The sequence below is a fragment of the Trematomus bernacchii genome, unplaced genomic scaffold, assembly GCF_902827165.1.
Source record: "Trematomus bernacchii unplaced genomic scaffold, fTreBer1.1, whole genome shotgun sequence".
Lineage (NCBI taxonomy): Eukaryota > Metazoa > Chordata > Actinopteri > Perciformes > Nototheniidae > Trematomus > Trematomus bernacchii.
Window position 1 is genome coordinate 15,470,799 of NW_022987828.1, and position 14,008 is coordinate 15,484,806.

At 40.3% G+C, this 14,008-nt stretch overlaps 1 protein-coding gene across 3 annotated transcripts in view; it reads left to right on the top strand.

Moving 5' to 3' along the window:
• slc8a1b (solute carrier family 8 member 1b) overlaps nucleotides 1–14,008 on the top strand; it is a 146,918-nt gene that overhangs the window by 14,728 nt on the left and 118,182 nt on the right. Inside the window, exons 1-2 of one of the 3 annotated variants that reach the window (XM_034151999.1) lie at nucleotides 459–934; nucleotides 11,985–12,911. In XM_034151999.1, coding sequence (XP_034007890.1) covers nucleotides 12,036–12,911 — 876 coding nt within the window. In that variant the 5' untranslated portion in view covers nucleotides 459–934; nucleotides 11,985–12,035. Of the gene's footprint in view, nucleotides 1–458; nucleotides 935–11,984; nucleotides 12,912–14,008 lie in introns of those variants that run through there. The other 2 variants (XM_034151996.1, XM_034151998.1) reach the window with 2 other exon arrangements.

Genomic DNA, 14,008 nt, shown 5'->3' on the forward strand with positions numbered 1-14,008 from the left:
GGCACGCTTAAAGCGAGCTCCGCGCTGCAGTGGAACTGCGCCATAAGTTCTAACACTGTAAATCAGACCTTTTTTTGTCTTTAAGAATCTATATTTCAGATATTAATGTACACAAGGCAGCCATTGATAATGCAAGATAAAATATTGCACTAAATACCAACTTTAAATACCAACTTTTCTCTATAAAATCATTCAACTTGAGAGACATAGACATGCAGAGTGGGTGTGTGTGTGTGTGTGTGTGTGTGTGTGTGTGTGTGCGTGTGTGCGTGTGTGTGTGTGTGTGTGTGTGTGTGTGTGTGTGTGTGTGTGTACTGTTAGTGTGTGTGTGACTAGAAAGATGTATGTGCATAGACACACACAGCACTGAGAGAAGGAGTCGCGCTGATCCGTCGGTGTGTGAGGGAACAGTACACACACACACACACACTTTCTCGCTCTTTCACTCTGGTATACTCTCGCTCTCCTCCTCCTCTCTCTCTTTCTCTCTCTCTCTCCTTTTCTCTTGCGCTTGCACGGAGTGAGAGGGGCATCGGGAAGGGAAGAATGAGGAAGAAGTCGGCTGTGCTGCGCGCCTCGTCCCAACAAATGCGGGTTTGCTGATGAAGCTCCGCTCCGGTTATCCGATCATACAGGTCTTACACGTCCCGCTGCATGGAAACGAAGAGTAGGCAACAACCGAAAACAACAGCAACAAATAATAAGCTGTCAGTGCATGGGAATCCGGACACCTCTCCCTCTCTTTTGTGCGTCTCGCTGTGTGGATACGCTGCCTTGGCTGGCGTATAAGAGCTCCCTGCGTCTCCATTACCATTCTCCACTACTGGCTTACCTCTACTTCTCCTCCTCCTCCTGGTTCTGCTACTAGTAGAGCTTTAGTCCTGCTTTTACTACTGACTGCCTTCTCCAGATTGTGGACACTCTGGATAAACAGGTAGGATATTCTGCAGTTTTTTTGGGTACGGTTTCAGAACAAGGGACAATCATGGTAGTGATACTGAACGCCGGTGGGCTTTGGCTCACGCCGCATTGTCTGGTGGAAGCAAGTTAATTTATGGAGGGAGGGATGTGGAGTGGACGGTGTTGCCTCATGGAGCACAGATGGAAGACTTGAAAGCACCATGCGTCGGAAGGGTTTGGATGCGATGTGGAAACGATGTTTCCTCACCGCATCCTCCTGCAACACGCTGTCCACACTGCGCCTCTCCACCTCTTTGATTCAGAGATGTATAGACAGAGGAGCACTGGTTTTAAAATCACTGGTTGCAGTTCTTTTTTTTTCTTTAAAATGTGCAACTAGAGGCTGTTTCTTTTGGTTTAAGGGGCTTTTATATTCTTATTTTGCCCTTTACCCCCACCCTCTTTCCCTGCCCTCCTCGCTTATTTTTAGTGGAATAATAATTACGGATGCAGAGCACGTTCAGCTAACCAGGTTCGCACCCTTTTTATAGGCTTTCAATGTGGAAGTTGGCTGACAAACATGCGCAGTCTAGTATCCTTTTAAAGCACGAATGACCCATTTGCAAAAGTGCACAGAAAGCCACATTTGCGCAATTCTGCACGTCCCCATCCTTTGCGACAAACCATATTGGCACTGATGGACTGCCTTTGCACATCAGGGCAGAGCAGGTTGGGGGGGAGGGAGGGGGGCGGGAGAATTCCGAGCCCGAGCCCTGCCACTTTTTCATTCATGTTTCTGAATTTAAAATGGATCAGTTGGGTTTTTAAATGTGAAATTCTAGAACAAATACTTATGTTAGCCTTTGTCTGCTGTGTTATAAAAGATAAATCAACATGGAGAGATTCAGTTAGCTTTAAGCCTGACATTTATACTGTATATATTAGAGCAGACAGCAGACAGCGGCTTTTCATTCTCCTGATGTGACACTACAGACGCTTCGTCTTGTGAGGAGCGCTTGGCACATCAGGCAGGTACAATCAAGGCTTTCCAGGCAATTTTTTTTCCAGCTGATCCAGTTGAGGGGTTTATGAGCATGACACAGAGGAACTGAATCTCATCCATTGTGGATGGTATGAAATATTAATTTATGACAATGAAAAACTGAAACGCAGCCTGAGCTTTTTACTGCCTTATTTACCTCCCAGCAGTGGTGCAGTTGGTTATTTATGGGATATAAGATCTTGTGGCGATGCAGTGGTGAGGCTTCATCACAATAAAACGGGTTCAGGTTAACGCAAGTGATGTATTTTGCAATAAAAGCTGACCTTTTTCAATGTCTGACGCTAGACTCTTGCCGTATCTCAGTCGTTCTTGGATTTGTCAATGAGGAGGCCTATTCTTAACCTGATTGAGGAGAGATTATGGCACCATGTTGGAAATAAGTCATTGGCTAAATGGCTGAGTTGGAAGAAGGGATAGAACAGATTGTTTCTCTTGGTTGTTTTGTAATATTGCTGAAAATGTATATCTCCTTCATGATGTTCATTGATGACTAGAGGGGTATTGGGCGCCTACCGGTCAGAGGGTGGGGGTTAGATTCCCATCCCCCGCAGTCAACATGTTGAAGTATCCTTGACCAAAAATGTTCCCGTAGGAAAGTCTAGGTAAGCTTTCTCTGACTTGGTTGTTGTTGGTTGTGGTTTATGTTAACAAAGGCTTACGCTATTCTTTTCTCAAGAACCGCTGATTCAAACACCTTCAAACTCAACACCGCACTTCCTTTCTGCCTGCCATGACAGCTGCCCTGACATAGTTGTATACCAAAGCAAGGCTATGCTAATACATTAGCATAGACGGAGAGCAAGACATACACAAGATGCTGTTTGGGGTTGTAACAGTTAATCATCTCAATACATAACGCAGTGTGTACAGAACGCACAAAAAATAAATGTCACACAGATCTCAGGGGCTTGCACTCAACAACTTCCTTGAGTCCACAGCAAATAACCCGCCAAGTGTGAATTTGATCAGATCAAGTGTCAAGTTATTTGTACAAAAGATCTAGATACAGTATGTGCGTATCTACATTTGTACATGCATACAGTACGTATATACACACATTTCATCATAGTTAGAATAAACAGACTTAATGTGATCCATATCAGTTACTAATTGTAATAGGACAAACATGAAATATTTTTTTTGTTAGACTTACTCTTAAAAAGTTTAAACAGTTTTTTCCCGCAGATTATTATGTTCCCACGCCTACGCACCAAAAAGCTGTCCTTGTCTTTTTCCGAAAGGGGAACCTGTTCATTCTTGTTTACTGTAAACGGGGTGCTTTCATGACATAGACCAGTCAGGTAAAGTGGAGTATTAGGGGGAAAAGCAAAAAAGCTGCTGATTCTACTGCAGATCAGCCAGTCCCAATTTTACCTGCTTTTTCATATTCTTAATAAATACAGAATAGTTATCATAATATATCAAAATAAATATTGAATAACTGTAATGAGCCTTAAAGGTGGGGTAGGTAAGTTTGAGAAACCGGCTCGAGATACACTTTTTGTTATATTCCATGGAATGCTCTTAACATCCCGATAGCAATGAATATCTTAAGTGCTTTGAAAAAAATCCATTCAAAAATGTTCATCTGTGGAAGCCGTAGTACTGTAAAAAGCACGACCAATCATTTTAGTCGGCCCGGCTAAAATAACTGGATGGCCTACCTGCCTGTCAGCCTTCCATCTGTGCACAAACTTATCTCGTACCCTCATTGGTCATGTGCGCGTTCGTGTGTGTTGGAGGAGGGGCTCTGTAAGGAGTGGCAGATTTTTTCCGGTTGCGTATTTTCAAATTACCTACCCCACCTTTAAGTATTTTGAAGAATGAAACCTGCACTGTACTGTATGCATAGCCAAGGCAAATCCTTCTCAAGTGGTGATACTGTGACATATTTTGATCGCCAATGTGTAGTCACCAGCATCAAATACTCAGGAAGATTTGATCTATTAGAGATCGATTTGGAGATTGATGGGTTATCTTCAAGCTAACCATCCAGTGTAAGTCATTTGTAATTGTGCGCGTGTGTTAATAAATGCAACCCAACTGTCAATTGTAAGTCCTATGCTTATTATGTGTACGGTTACATACCAACTCCTTCTGATTGATACGTAAAAAGATTAAGCAAATAAATCATTGTCATGTTAATCTAAGTAAAAGCATTGTAAACCAATCATTCAGTCAGATTGGCAGCCTTTATTGGCCTGTACACTGCATTTAATGCTGAATCTTATGATGCACACTTTGTAAGATTTGTTGGCAGAAATGCAAAATCTTCATAGCACAAAACCAAGAGGATGCTTTTCTAACATCTAAAGGATCAACACAATAGCCTGTAAATGTTTAGTTTTTATTTCTATTTCTAATAAACCGAGCCAGTGGTGGCTTACGATCCTTGACAAAAATAACAGTGTTTACTGAACATACTGTATGGGCTGATTCTAGAAAACAGCAGCAGTACAAGTAATGCTATAGAACAAAAAAGAGGCTACACATATAATCTAACCTATAGCATTTACATTTCTGCATGTACCGAACTCTTTCTGTTGCGTCCTTGCAGTCAGTGGATGTACAGAGTCGGCACAACCCCCCACAAGGACAGTAATGGGCCCAGTAATCAAATATGGATGAATCCAAACAAGGTTACATGCGACACATAGGGTAGTATGATGAAAAGCATGAACAGAGGATTCAAGACACATTTACATAACATATAAAGATTTTTGTCTCGGAGTACCCTTCTCTTTCGAACTATAGTTTAAGAAAAACACGTTTTTTCATTGATAGATAGAAAAAATACTGATACTCGCTGTAGATTCAATATTATCATCTTATAGGTGATATAAGTAACATGCAAGAAATCCTTTAGTTGAACTGGCATCCTGTTAGAGACAACATTAGCACTCATTTGTGTTTCTGTTCATCCGACAAATGTGAGTCAATAATTCTGTCTTTTTGCTTTGTTTGGTCTCCACCAACTCCTGAGGGAAACAACTGGGTCTTCAGCTGCTATTTGTTCAATTTTGTTAACCCGCTACAGTAGTTGCTAACTTTAGTTAGGCGTGTATAGTACGTTTATCAGAACTGTTTTCGCCCTTATAACTGGTGCCTCTTCTTGCTGAAAACAGCACTAATTAGAGTGAACCAAAACATTGAACTCAAAGAAACTAAAAGGCTGCGTAGATCGTTATCTGTGACTTTGTCGTATTACTCATAACAATATAAATCGATTGACAGTACAGTATTATAATTAGAGCAGGTTTTATATGTCGTCAAGGTTTTGTATATATGTAATAATTAGATCAAGATAAATACATGAAACCTTCTTGAGGCTTTGACTGTTTTCCCGTGGCATATAACATGTTGTTAAAATCTAGGACAAAAAGCTAGTTAAACTGACAATACCAGCCACCCCTAGAAGGAGAGTTTAATGTGTGGATGGAGATAGGATGATTGTGTGCCTTTGGCTAGTTCTTCTCCAATAAATGAATGAAGCACTTGCGATAAGGGAAGCGATTTATTTGACTTAAAAGTAGTTGAATGATTTTTTGTGTTAAATTGCTTGTTTCCCATATCTCATTATCACTTTCCCCCCGTGAACATGTCGCTCATCACAATCCAGACAGACAGATATGGAGATATTGTCAGTGGAAAGAAAGAATGACACACAGTAGGATATAGCTCTGTGTTATTCAGAGCCAGTCTGATCATTTCTGCCACTCTTAGTGTAATAACGTGTCAAAGTGTCTTTGCTCCAGGACTGACTGAGAGGCAGATCCAGGCTAAAAGAGCTCAACATCACTGCAATGATGGTAACCACACACCATAAATCTTCACTTGCTTGCAGGGGCTTTGTGTGTGTGTGTATTGTGTCCTACTTACACAGCAACATTACAAAGGAATACCTCTATTTATATATAAAAATAAGTTATACGACTATATTAGGTTACCATTTTCTTTCCTATCTTCCACTCCCATTTCTCTTTCCTTCTGACTCTTTCTCTCATTCTCTTTTCCTCAATGACTCTGTTTCATTCACTTCATCTTTCTCCTTCGGTCTGTCTTTCGCTTTCCATCCCTCCCTCCTCCCTCCATTTACTTTTCCATACTTCATTAATATATTTCCTCACTGACAAATTTAGACGATCGTGCCCTACCACGTAGCGAGTAAAACATCAGGCTGCACCTCGAAGCAGCAGGCTCTGTGTTTTCCTGCATCAAAAATGGCTTATTTTTGTTGGCATGGCACATGCTCAGCATCTACTCTGCTTTGAATAATTCAACCACTGTATCACATCTAAAAACTCGTATTCCCTGCATGATTTAGCGTCTTATGGACATTTTTGGTCTATGGAAAAAAGTGGGATCATGTCCTTTGTCTTTGCTTTTTCCTCTTTTCTCTGTTGCTAGTTTTTCTTTTTAGCTGCCTTCTTGACACCTTGGGGTGCTGCCTTCAGAGTCCCAGAGGAATGACAGTTTTAGGGCAGAAAGGGAACAGCTTGCCTCAGTGCAGCACATTAGCTTGCTTATCTAAACGTTATGTATTGTTCTTTTGATTTAGCCTCTGTGGAGGAAGATTCAGCCTTGTGTGTGTGTGTGTGTGTGTGTGTGTGTGTGTGTGTGTGTGTGTGTGTGTGTGTGTGTGTGTGTGTGTGTGTGTGTGTGTGTGTGTGTGTGTGTGTGTGTGTGTGTGTGTGTGTGTGTGTGTGTGTGTGTGTGTGTGTGTGTGTGTGTGTGTGTGTGTGTGTGTGTGTGTGTGTGTGTGTGGTGTGTGTGTGTGTGTGTGTGTGTGTGTGTGTGTGTGTGTGTGTGTGTGTGTGTGTGTGTGTGTGTGTGTGTGTGTGTGTGTGTGTGTGTGTGTGTGTGTTTCTGTAGCAGGGTTATCTCATGTATTCGTCCTGAAATGGAGCCACATTTTAAGGTCAGTACACTAGGGGAAATCATAGCGGGATATTCTGAAACATGATAGTTAAATGACCAAATCCAAAATAGCAGCCACTGTTAAGCAGCTAAGCCTCTCTCGTGTTAACAGCAGCCGTGTAAACATACACCCTTCAGCTGGGTGCTGATACCAGCCAGGGCATCAATTTTTCCTTTATCTAATAGCAGGTAATGATTCTTGTGCAGTCAGTCATTCCCACAGGATGTATTTTGTGGCCGTACAGCAAAAATGGGACTATAAGCAGAACAGGTAATGATCTGCAGGGAAATCTCCTGATAAAGTGTAAAGTAATCAAGAGTGTGTAAGCAAAGTTTACTGAGGACCGGCCGTGAGGTTGAATTTTAAGCAAGTCGGTGAGAATAAACAGAGCAAGGAACAGAAAGCAGAGACCTGACTCTGGGTTATAATATATGCATTTTGTTAGGTAACATACAACACAGTGCTTAGTATAGTATATAACATGTATTATTAACCATCCATTTCATTGGTGAAACAATTAGGAAATGCAAATGTCAGCAGCTACAGAAAGAAAGAAAAATCTTGTAGGTGTTTTTATTTTTTTCATTTTTTTTCAAACATCTCTTTATTCGTTTTTATGCATAGAAATGACACTCAATAAACAAGACAGACTTTACATACTATAGCAAAACAAACATAACAGAAAAAGAAAGAAAGAAGAAAAGAAAATGGAAACACAGCCCAAATAATATTCAAGTGTCTTCATTCTCCCAATCATGCTGTTGACCATTAAGCTCCAGGAAGTCGTAAAAGGTTTTCCAGATTTCCCAAAACCTATCCAGTTTGTTTTTAAGGAAACAACATATCCTTTCAAGAGCAAGGTAGAAAGTCATCAGCCATTGAGAAAGTCTTGTATGTGTTTTTTTAATCTTATTTTACCTCCCAGAGTCACTGGAAATATCCAAAATACTCAGAAACCTTTTGTAAGGCACTGCCAACCACTTTTGTGTGAGGACTGAAGCAGCTGCCATAACATTGTTGTATACAATTAACCTTTTCGCCCATTTATTTCAGTTTCCCTATTCAGTGGGATCATGCCGATCAAAACATAGCATAGAAAATGAATCCACTTCGATCATTGTTTGATTGGATAGTTTAAGAGGAAACAATATGAGCAATAAAAGACTGTGGGTACTAAATGCTTCCATGTAATGCGATATAAAAACCTGAGCTTCTAAGCATCATTGCACCTCATAAGAGGGAGATTGTATACCTCCACAGTGCTCAGACATTAATTTATTACACTAAACAGTAATATACAATTTATACTGATTACACAAACGGATACAAAGTGTTGTTTAGTGAGATTTTATGGCACTGCTAAACTGATTTTTTTTTTTTTACTTATTGACAGAGCCAGGCTACCCGTTTCCGGTGATTAGGCTAAGCTAAGCTAATTAGCTTGTAATTGAACTTTGGGATTTTAGCCTCCGCAGACCATTTACATGCACAGAAACCTACAGTATATAACACACTAAAGGAAAGGGGAAATCCCAAAAAGATTAAAGTGCCTCTGTAAGGGTGAGGTTTAAATTGTTTTCCTACCTGTGGTGAATCTATTAGACTCCAACTGGTTTGTATGAGCCTCGACTGTTTTTAATGGCTGCCTCCTTTGAATGTGGTTTTCTCTTTGACATAGAGCCATTCAAGTGTTGACGTCATGAGGTGGGGTCACAGCAAGGTTGAGATATAGTCATCATTACATTTTATTATCATGGTATACTTTGCACACCCTGATAATGATACAATTCTAACTATTTCTTACATTTTCATTCATACATTTCTGCTCAACTTCCCTATCTTACCTAGTGCATTCACTTGTGTACAGAAGCAATTGAAAATGCACTCTACTGTTTAGAAAACGGCTAGAATATAGAGATTGCTCTTTAGCCGTCAGCCTGTTGTATAAATGACATCCTTAAGTGAAAACTACCAAATCCCTAAGCACACTGAATTATTGATCACTTGGAAATGCCATGGTAAGCCTTGTGTGGCCCCACAAGAAGGCCATTAAAGGCAAAGAGCTTCCGAAACACATTAGGAGGGAAATGTTTATTGTGGTAGTGATGAACAGTAGTTTAATTAAGTAGATATGTAATTTTATTTGCAATTGATTTTCTTAACAAAAGGTTCTCACATCCCAGCTGAGCCCCAGCTAGATACACATCAAAAGTCAAACCAACTACTATTCACGCTGATGCAACCCAATACTGTAAATTCACCATTATGGTCTGATCACAGTAACTTATTTATCTAGCAAGAAACCATTAGGCACAGCACACATATTCTCTATTTATTATATATTGAATGAACATCCACACATTGACTACGTTCCCTGTGGAAATGGATTATGTGTTGTTCATTTAGCTTCTAATAGTGCCAGGGCCCTACGGCTCCTCAGCCTCGCTTCATGTAATGCAAGAGAAAATGTGATTCATATTGTTAGGGCCTTTACAGCCTCATCTGTAATGAGCATTGTGGTAAGAGGAAACGCAGGAAATTACTAATGTAACTATTGATGTCGGGTGAATTGTGCTGCTTCTGCATGTAATAGTGTGAACAATTAATTATCGGGAAATGGACGTTGGCATGCAGGGATGTGGAAGAAGCTTGTTTGAGGAGATTTCTAAGCTGATCCTTGTTTCGGGTCTTGGTTCTTGTTATTGATGCCTGATTAAAAGGATTACTAGTCTTGTGTGTGCAGCAGTGTTTAAACTACAAGGTGTACATAGTGGTACACGTTTGTAACTGGTAAATCAGATGAGATGGTGAGTAAAGAGAGGACCATCAACACGTGTGTGCTCACAGATGTGCCAAATACAGATTTCAATGATGGATTAAAGGGACAAAACTCAAATATGTCAATCAATATGCTGTATTCTCTACAAATGGACATAACCAACATACAGCATACATGTAATATGCCAAACAAACATACTTAGAGTATATCTAGCCTTGTGCCGATACACAATCAGATCGCAAATCAAGGATTGAAAGAGATCATTGATGATTATTTTTCCACTGCCCATATGAGGGTGATTTCACGATCACATCAAATATGTTTTAAACATCTCTCAACTATTTGCACCTGGTAGAGTGGCATGTCACCTGACAGATATATGAATACTGAACCACAATGCAAAACACAAATAAGGACAAGCAGTCTTACATTGTGTCCACTGCTTGTAGGCGTCTCAGCTCCATAGAGAATTCATGGGCACACAATCTGTCTGGGAACTTTGTTATTCAGTATATTTGGCAGCACTGAAAGGAATCTTTTTATTTTTCTTCTTATCCCCTAAAACCTCAGGAGAGGATGTGTGTGTGTGTGTTTTAAAAAGTTGTGCTTTACCATGGGATCACCCACATCCCTTTCCCTTCATCTGCTTCCTTTCTCCTAACAAACACTACCTATGCACATTGGCTCCCTGTGCATTTGGGAATACGTTTTTGACTTCCTATTGGGAACTCTCAGTTACTGTATGTTGATCCCATACAGTATGAATCATAACAGTCCATATCACCGGTCATCTCTGAATCTGACAAAGAGACATTCATAAACTACTAATTTAAATACTTTTTGTAAGAAACATAATTACGTACAGGTTACATTTTCTGTCAACACAATGAAAAAACGTTGTAAATGAATGTATCTACTTTTTCCTTTTCTGTAACGTACATGTTAATTGTGCGATAATAAGGTTTTTTTGTTATGATTATCAGTCCTGCATACACTTGTACATCTAATTACACAAAATGTGAGTAGTGCATGGTCTAGCCTGATTACCATAGAAGTTAAGAACAGATGGATTCATCTCTCCATGGAAAATTACCCAATAATGTGCAATTTGGTTGTTATAAATGGTAACTGCACTGTGTATGTGTTGGGCTTCAGGGATGCTTTTATTTAATTGAAATTGATTCTTAGCTAATTATGTCTCCTCTGTATTCAATTTAGCATCTTTTTGTGTTTGAGTGGAAGCAAACGAGCGACTGATTTGAAGAATCAGTGTTGGGATTTTGTGGTCTCTTAGATAGTGACCTAGTTTAGGCAAATATCTCACTGCACTCGAAATGCTGTTAAAAGAGTGGGTTATTTATGTATATACAGTAGCTAGGCAAACAAAGACAAGTGATACCCAATCAAATGTTTTTTTAGTTTACATTGTTGGACAGAAAGAGACCAATACCCTATACCCACAGTATTTAACCACCATTAAACCACTAACCACTATTTAAGAACTAGATAACCCCTTGGATTGAAAATACTTCAAATGCATTTTTTGTGAGGGATTGGTTGATTAATTGATTAGTTATCTTGCAAGCCAGTTTAAAAACAATGAGTTTGGATTACATTACCTGTTAGAAATGGCTGCCTGGCTTCAAAGCTGTATGGTAATTGAAATGACAGTGTTGTTGACAGAAATCAACCCGTCTGTTATCAGGAAGGGCCACTCCTCGGGTTGCATGAGGAACAGCAGGGTATTATTGTTGGAGGAATGTGGCAATTATATTTCAGAAGCTGCTCCTTGGAAATATAGAGTGCCGAACTCAGGAGCTGAAGTTTATCTTTGGCGTGGTTGTATGAACTTGCTGACCCTTAACAGCTTGGCAAACATTGAACGTGAAACATATGTTTTTGTTTTGGTGGTGCTGTGTTTTTAAGGTTTTTAATGCCTAAAAGTGAGCAGCCACCTTGTTTTGAAGTCTGCAAAAGTTACATGAGAGTGAGTGTTATTTACACACAGAAGATGATTTTACCTTGCACTGCTTGAGCATTTACTAGGAGTTAGAAAATATTTAAGCCAAGGTCGTGACTCCTCAGTTTAAACCAAGATTTTTCATCGTCTGATACAACACCGTTTCTTGTCGTCTGTTCCATCTACATATTTGAGATAAAAAAGGGATAAGAGTTGGTAACTGCTTAAATATGTATTGCCTCTAAATTCTAAATTAGAAAGAAGAAAATCCAACCTAAACACTACATCCAAACATGTCACATTATAACATTTATTAAGTCTATGATGGTCTAATCTGAATCTTTCTCCTCTCTTCCCTCTAAAGGTTTGATATCCTCATAAATCGTCACCTAACGGTGCTGGTTTGGACGTCATCATGGGTCGCTGGGATCACTCATCCCTCCTGTCCCCTGCCCTGAGGGTAGCAGTCTTCACGGTGATCATCCTCCTAAAGCTCGATCCCTCTTTGGCCGGCACTCTGCCTGAGCAGAGTTTCGATGGCTCCGTTTTAGCGGTGTCCACCAACAAAACGGAATGCAGCATGGCTGAGCCATGCGCCAAAGGGGTGGTCCTTCCTATTTGGGAGCCTCAGAACCCGTCATTTGGTGACAAAGTTGCCCGGGCAACAGTTTATTTTGTGGCTTTAGTCTACATGTTCCTTGGCGTGTCGATCATTGCAGACCGTTTCATGGCATCGATAGAAGTCATCACGTCTCAAGAAAAGGAGATCACTATAAAGAAGCCCAATGGAGAAACCACCACCACCACCGTTCGGATCTGGAACGAGACCGTCTCCAATCTCACCCTCATGGCTCTGGGCTCGTCGGCTCCTGAGATCCTGCTGTCCGTCATAGAGGTCATAGGTCACGGGTTTGAAGCTGGCACACTGGGCCCCGCCACCATTGTGGGTTCTGCGGCATTCAACATGTTCGTCATCATCGGGCTTTGTGTGTACGTTGTTCCCGACGGCGAGACGAGGAAGGTCAAGCACCTCCGCGTGTTCTTCGTCACGGCCACCTGGAGTATCTTCGCCTACATCTGGCTCTACCTGATCCTGTCCGTGATCTCTCCCGGCGTGGTGCAGGTGTGGGAGGGGCTGCTCACCTTCTTCTTCTTCCCCATATGTGTGCTGTTCGCCTGGGTGGCCGACCGCCGCCTGCTGTTCTACAAGTATGTGTACAAGCGCTACCGCACTGGAAAGCAGCGTGGCATGATCATCGAGACCGAGGGAGACCGCCCACTTCCTTCCAAGGTATGCTTGGATTAATTAACACTAATAAACAAAGGAGCACATAAGGCACTCTATGTAGGCGGATGTGAGTTCATTAGTAACGTGTATCTAAAACAATTATCTCTATTACTGAATGGATTCCCGCCAAGGTAAACTCCTGCCATGAAGCATATCAAGCTTCTGCAAAGACACACAGATATATTTTAATTATTGTAACTTTTTAATTTCCTGTTTTTGTTACTATCTGATGCTCTTTGTGATGTCTGACGCGGTGCATTGCACTGATCTAATTGCATTTTTAGTATCACGCTATGTTTAATCACCACTCAGTTAATTAAAGTCTCTCAGTGTCGATGTTTGTGTTACCTTTTCTTTCATTTGATCAATAATAATCAGTGCTACGTTAGTTCATGAAGAGCACTTTTATTTCAACTTCTGGCAAAAGAAAATCATTGCCCCACCGTGTCAAAGAGGTAAAAAATAACGTTTTAAATGGCCATTGTGCTCAAAAGCTTAATGAAATGTTGTCAATAAAGCTGTATTTAAAGGATAACAGGCTTTCATTGATAAAGAGAGCAAGATAATGGCTGATATACAGTATTGTATCTAATATAAGCTAGTATCTGCCTGCAGTCACACATATATTTCTCTAAAGAAACATGTCATGAAACTGTAACTTAAGATATTAATTACCCCAGCAAACTACAGAAACTTTACATTTTCACATGTATTTGCATGCTCATTAGCCTGTTAAACCCCGAGCCTGTTTTTCAGGTTTCAGGCTCGAAAATGACATGCCCAAAACAAATGACTACAACTTCACTTCTAAAAGGGTTATATGAATAATTTCTTTTATCAAAGCAAGGTTACATCTGTGAGTTGGATGTAGAAGTGTCAGAATCAATGTAGATTTTTCTCAGTCAGACTAAATTCAGATGGAACATAGTAAAAAAAGGTAAATTCTTACCTCCGCCTAAAGAAAAAACATTACTTATAGTGAAAACCACCCTTGAATGATGGGATGGTAGACTAAAAGCTTGAGGAATCCAAACTATAACATATAATAAGTACCCTGTATCAAGATTGAGGCAAAACAAGTTACATTTGACCTTTTTAAG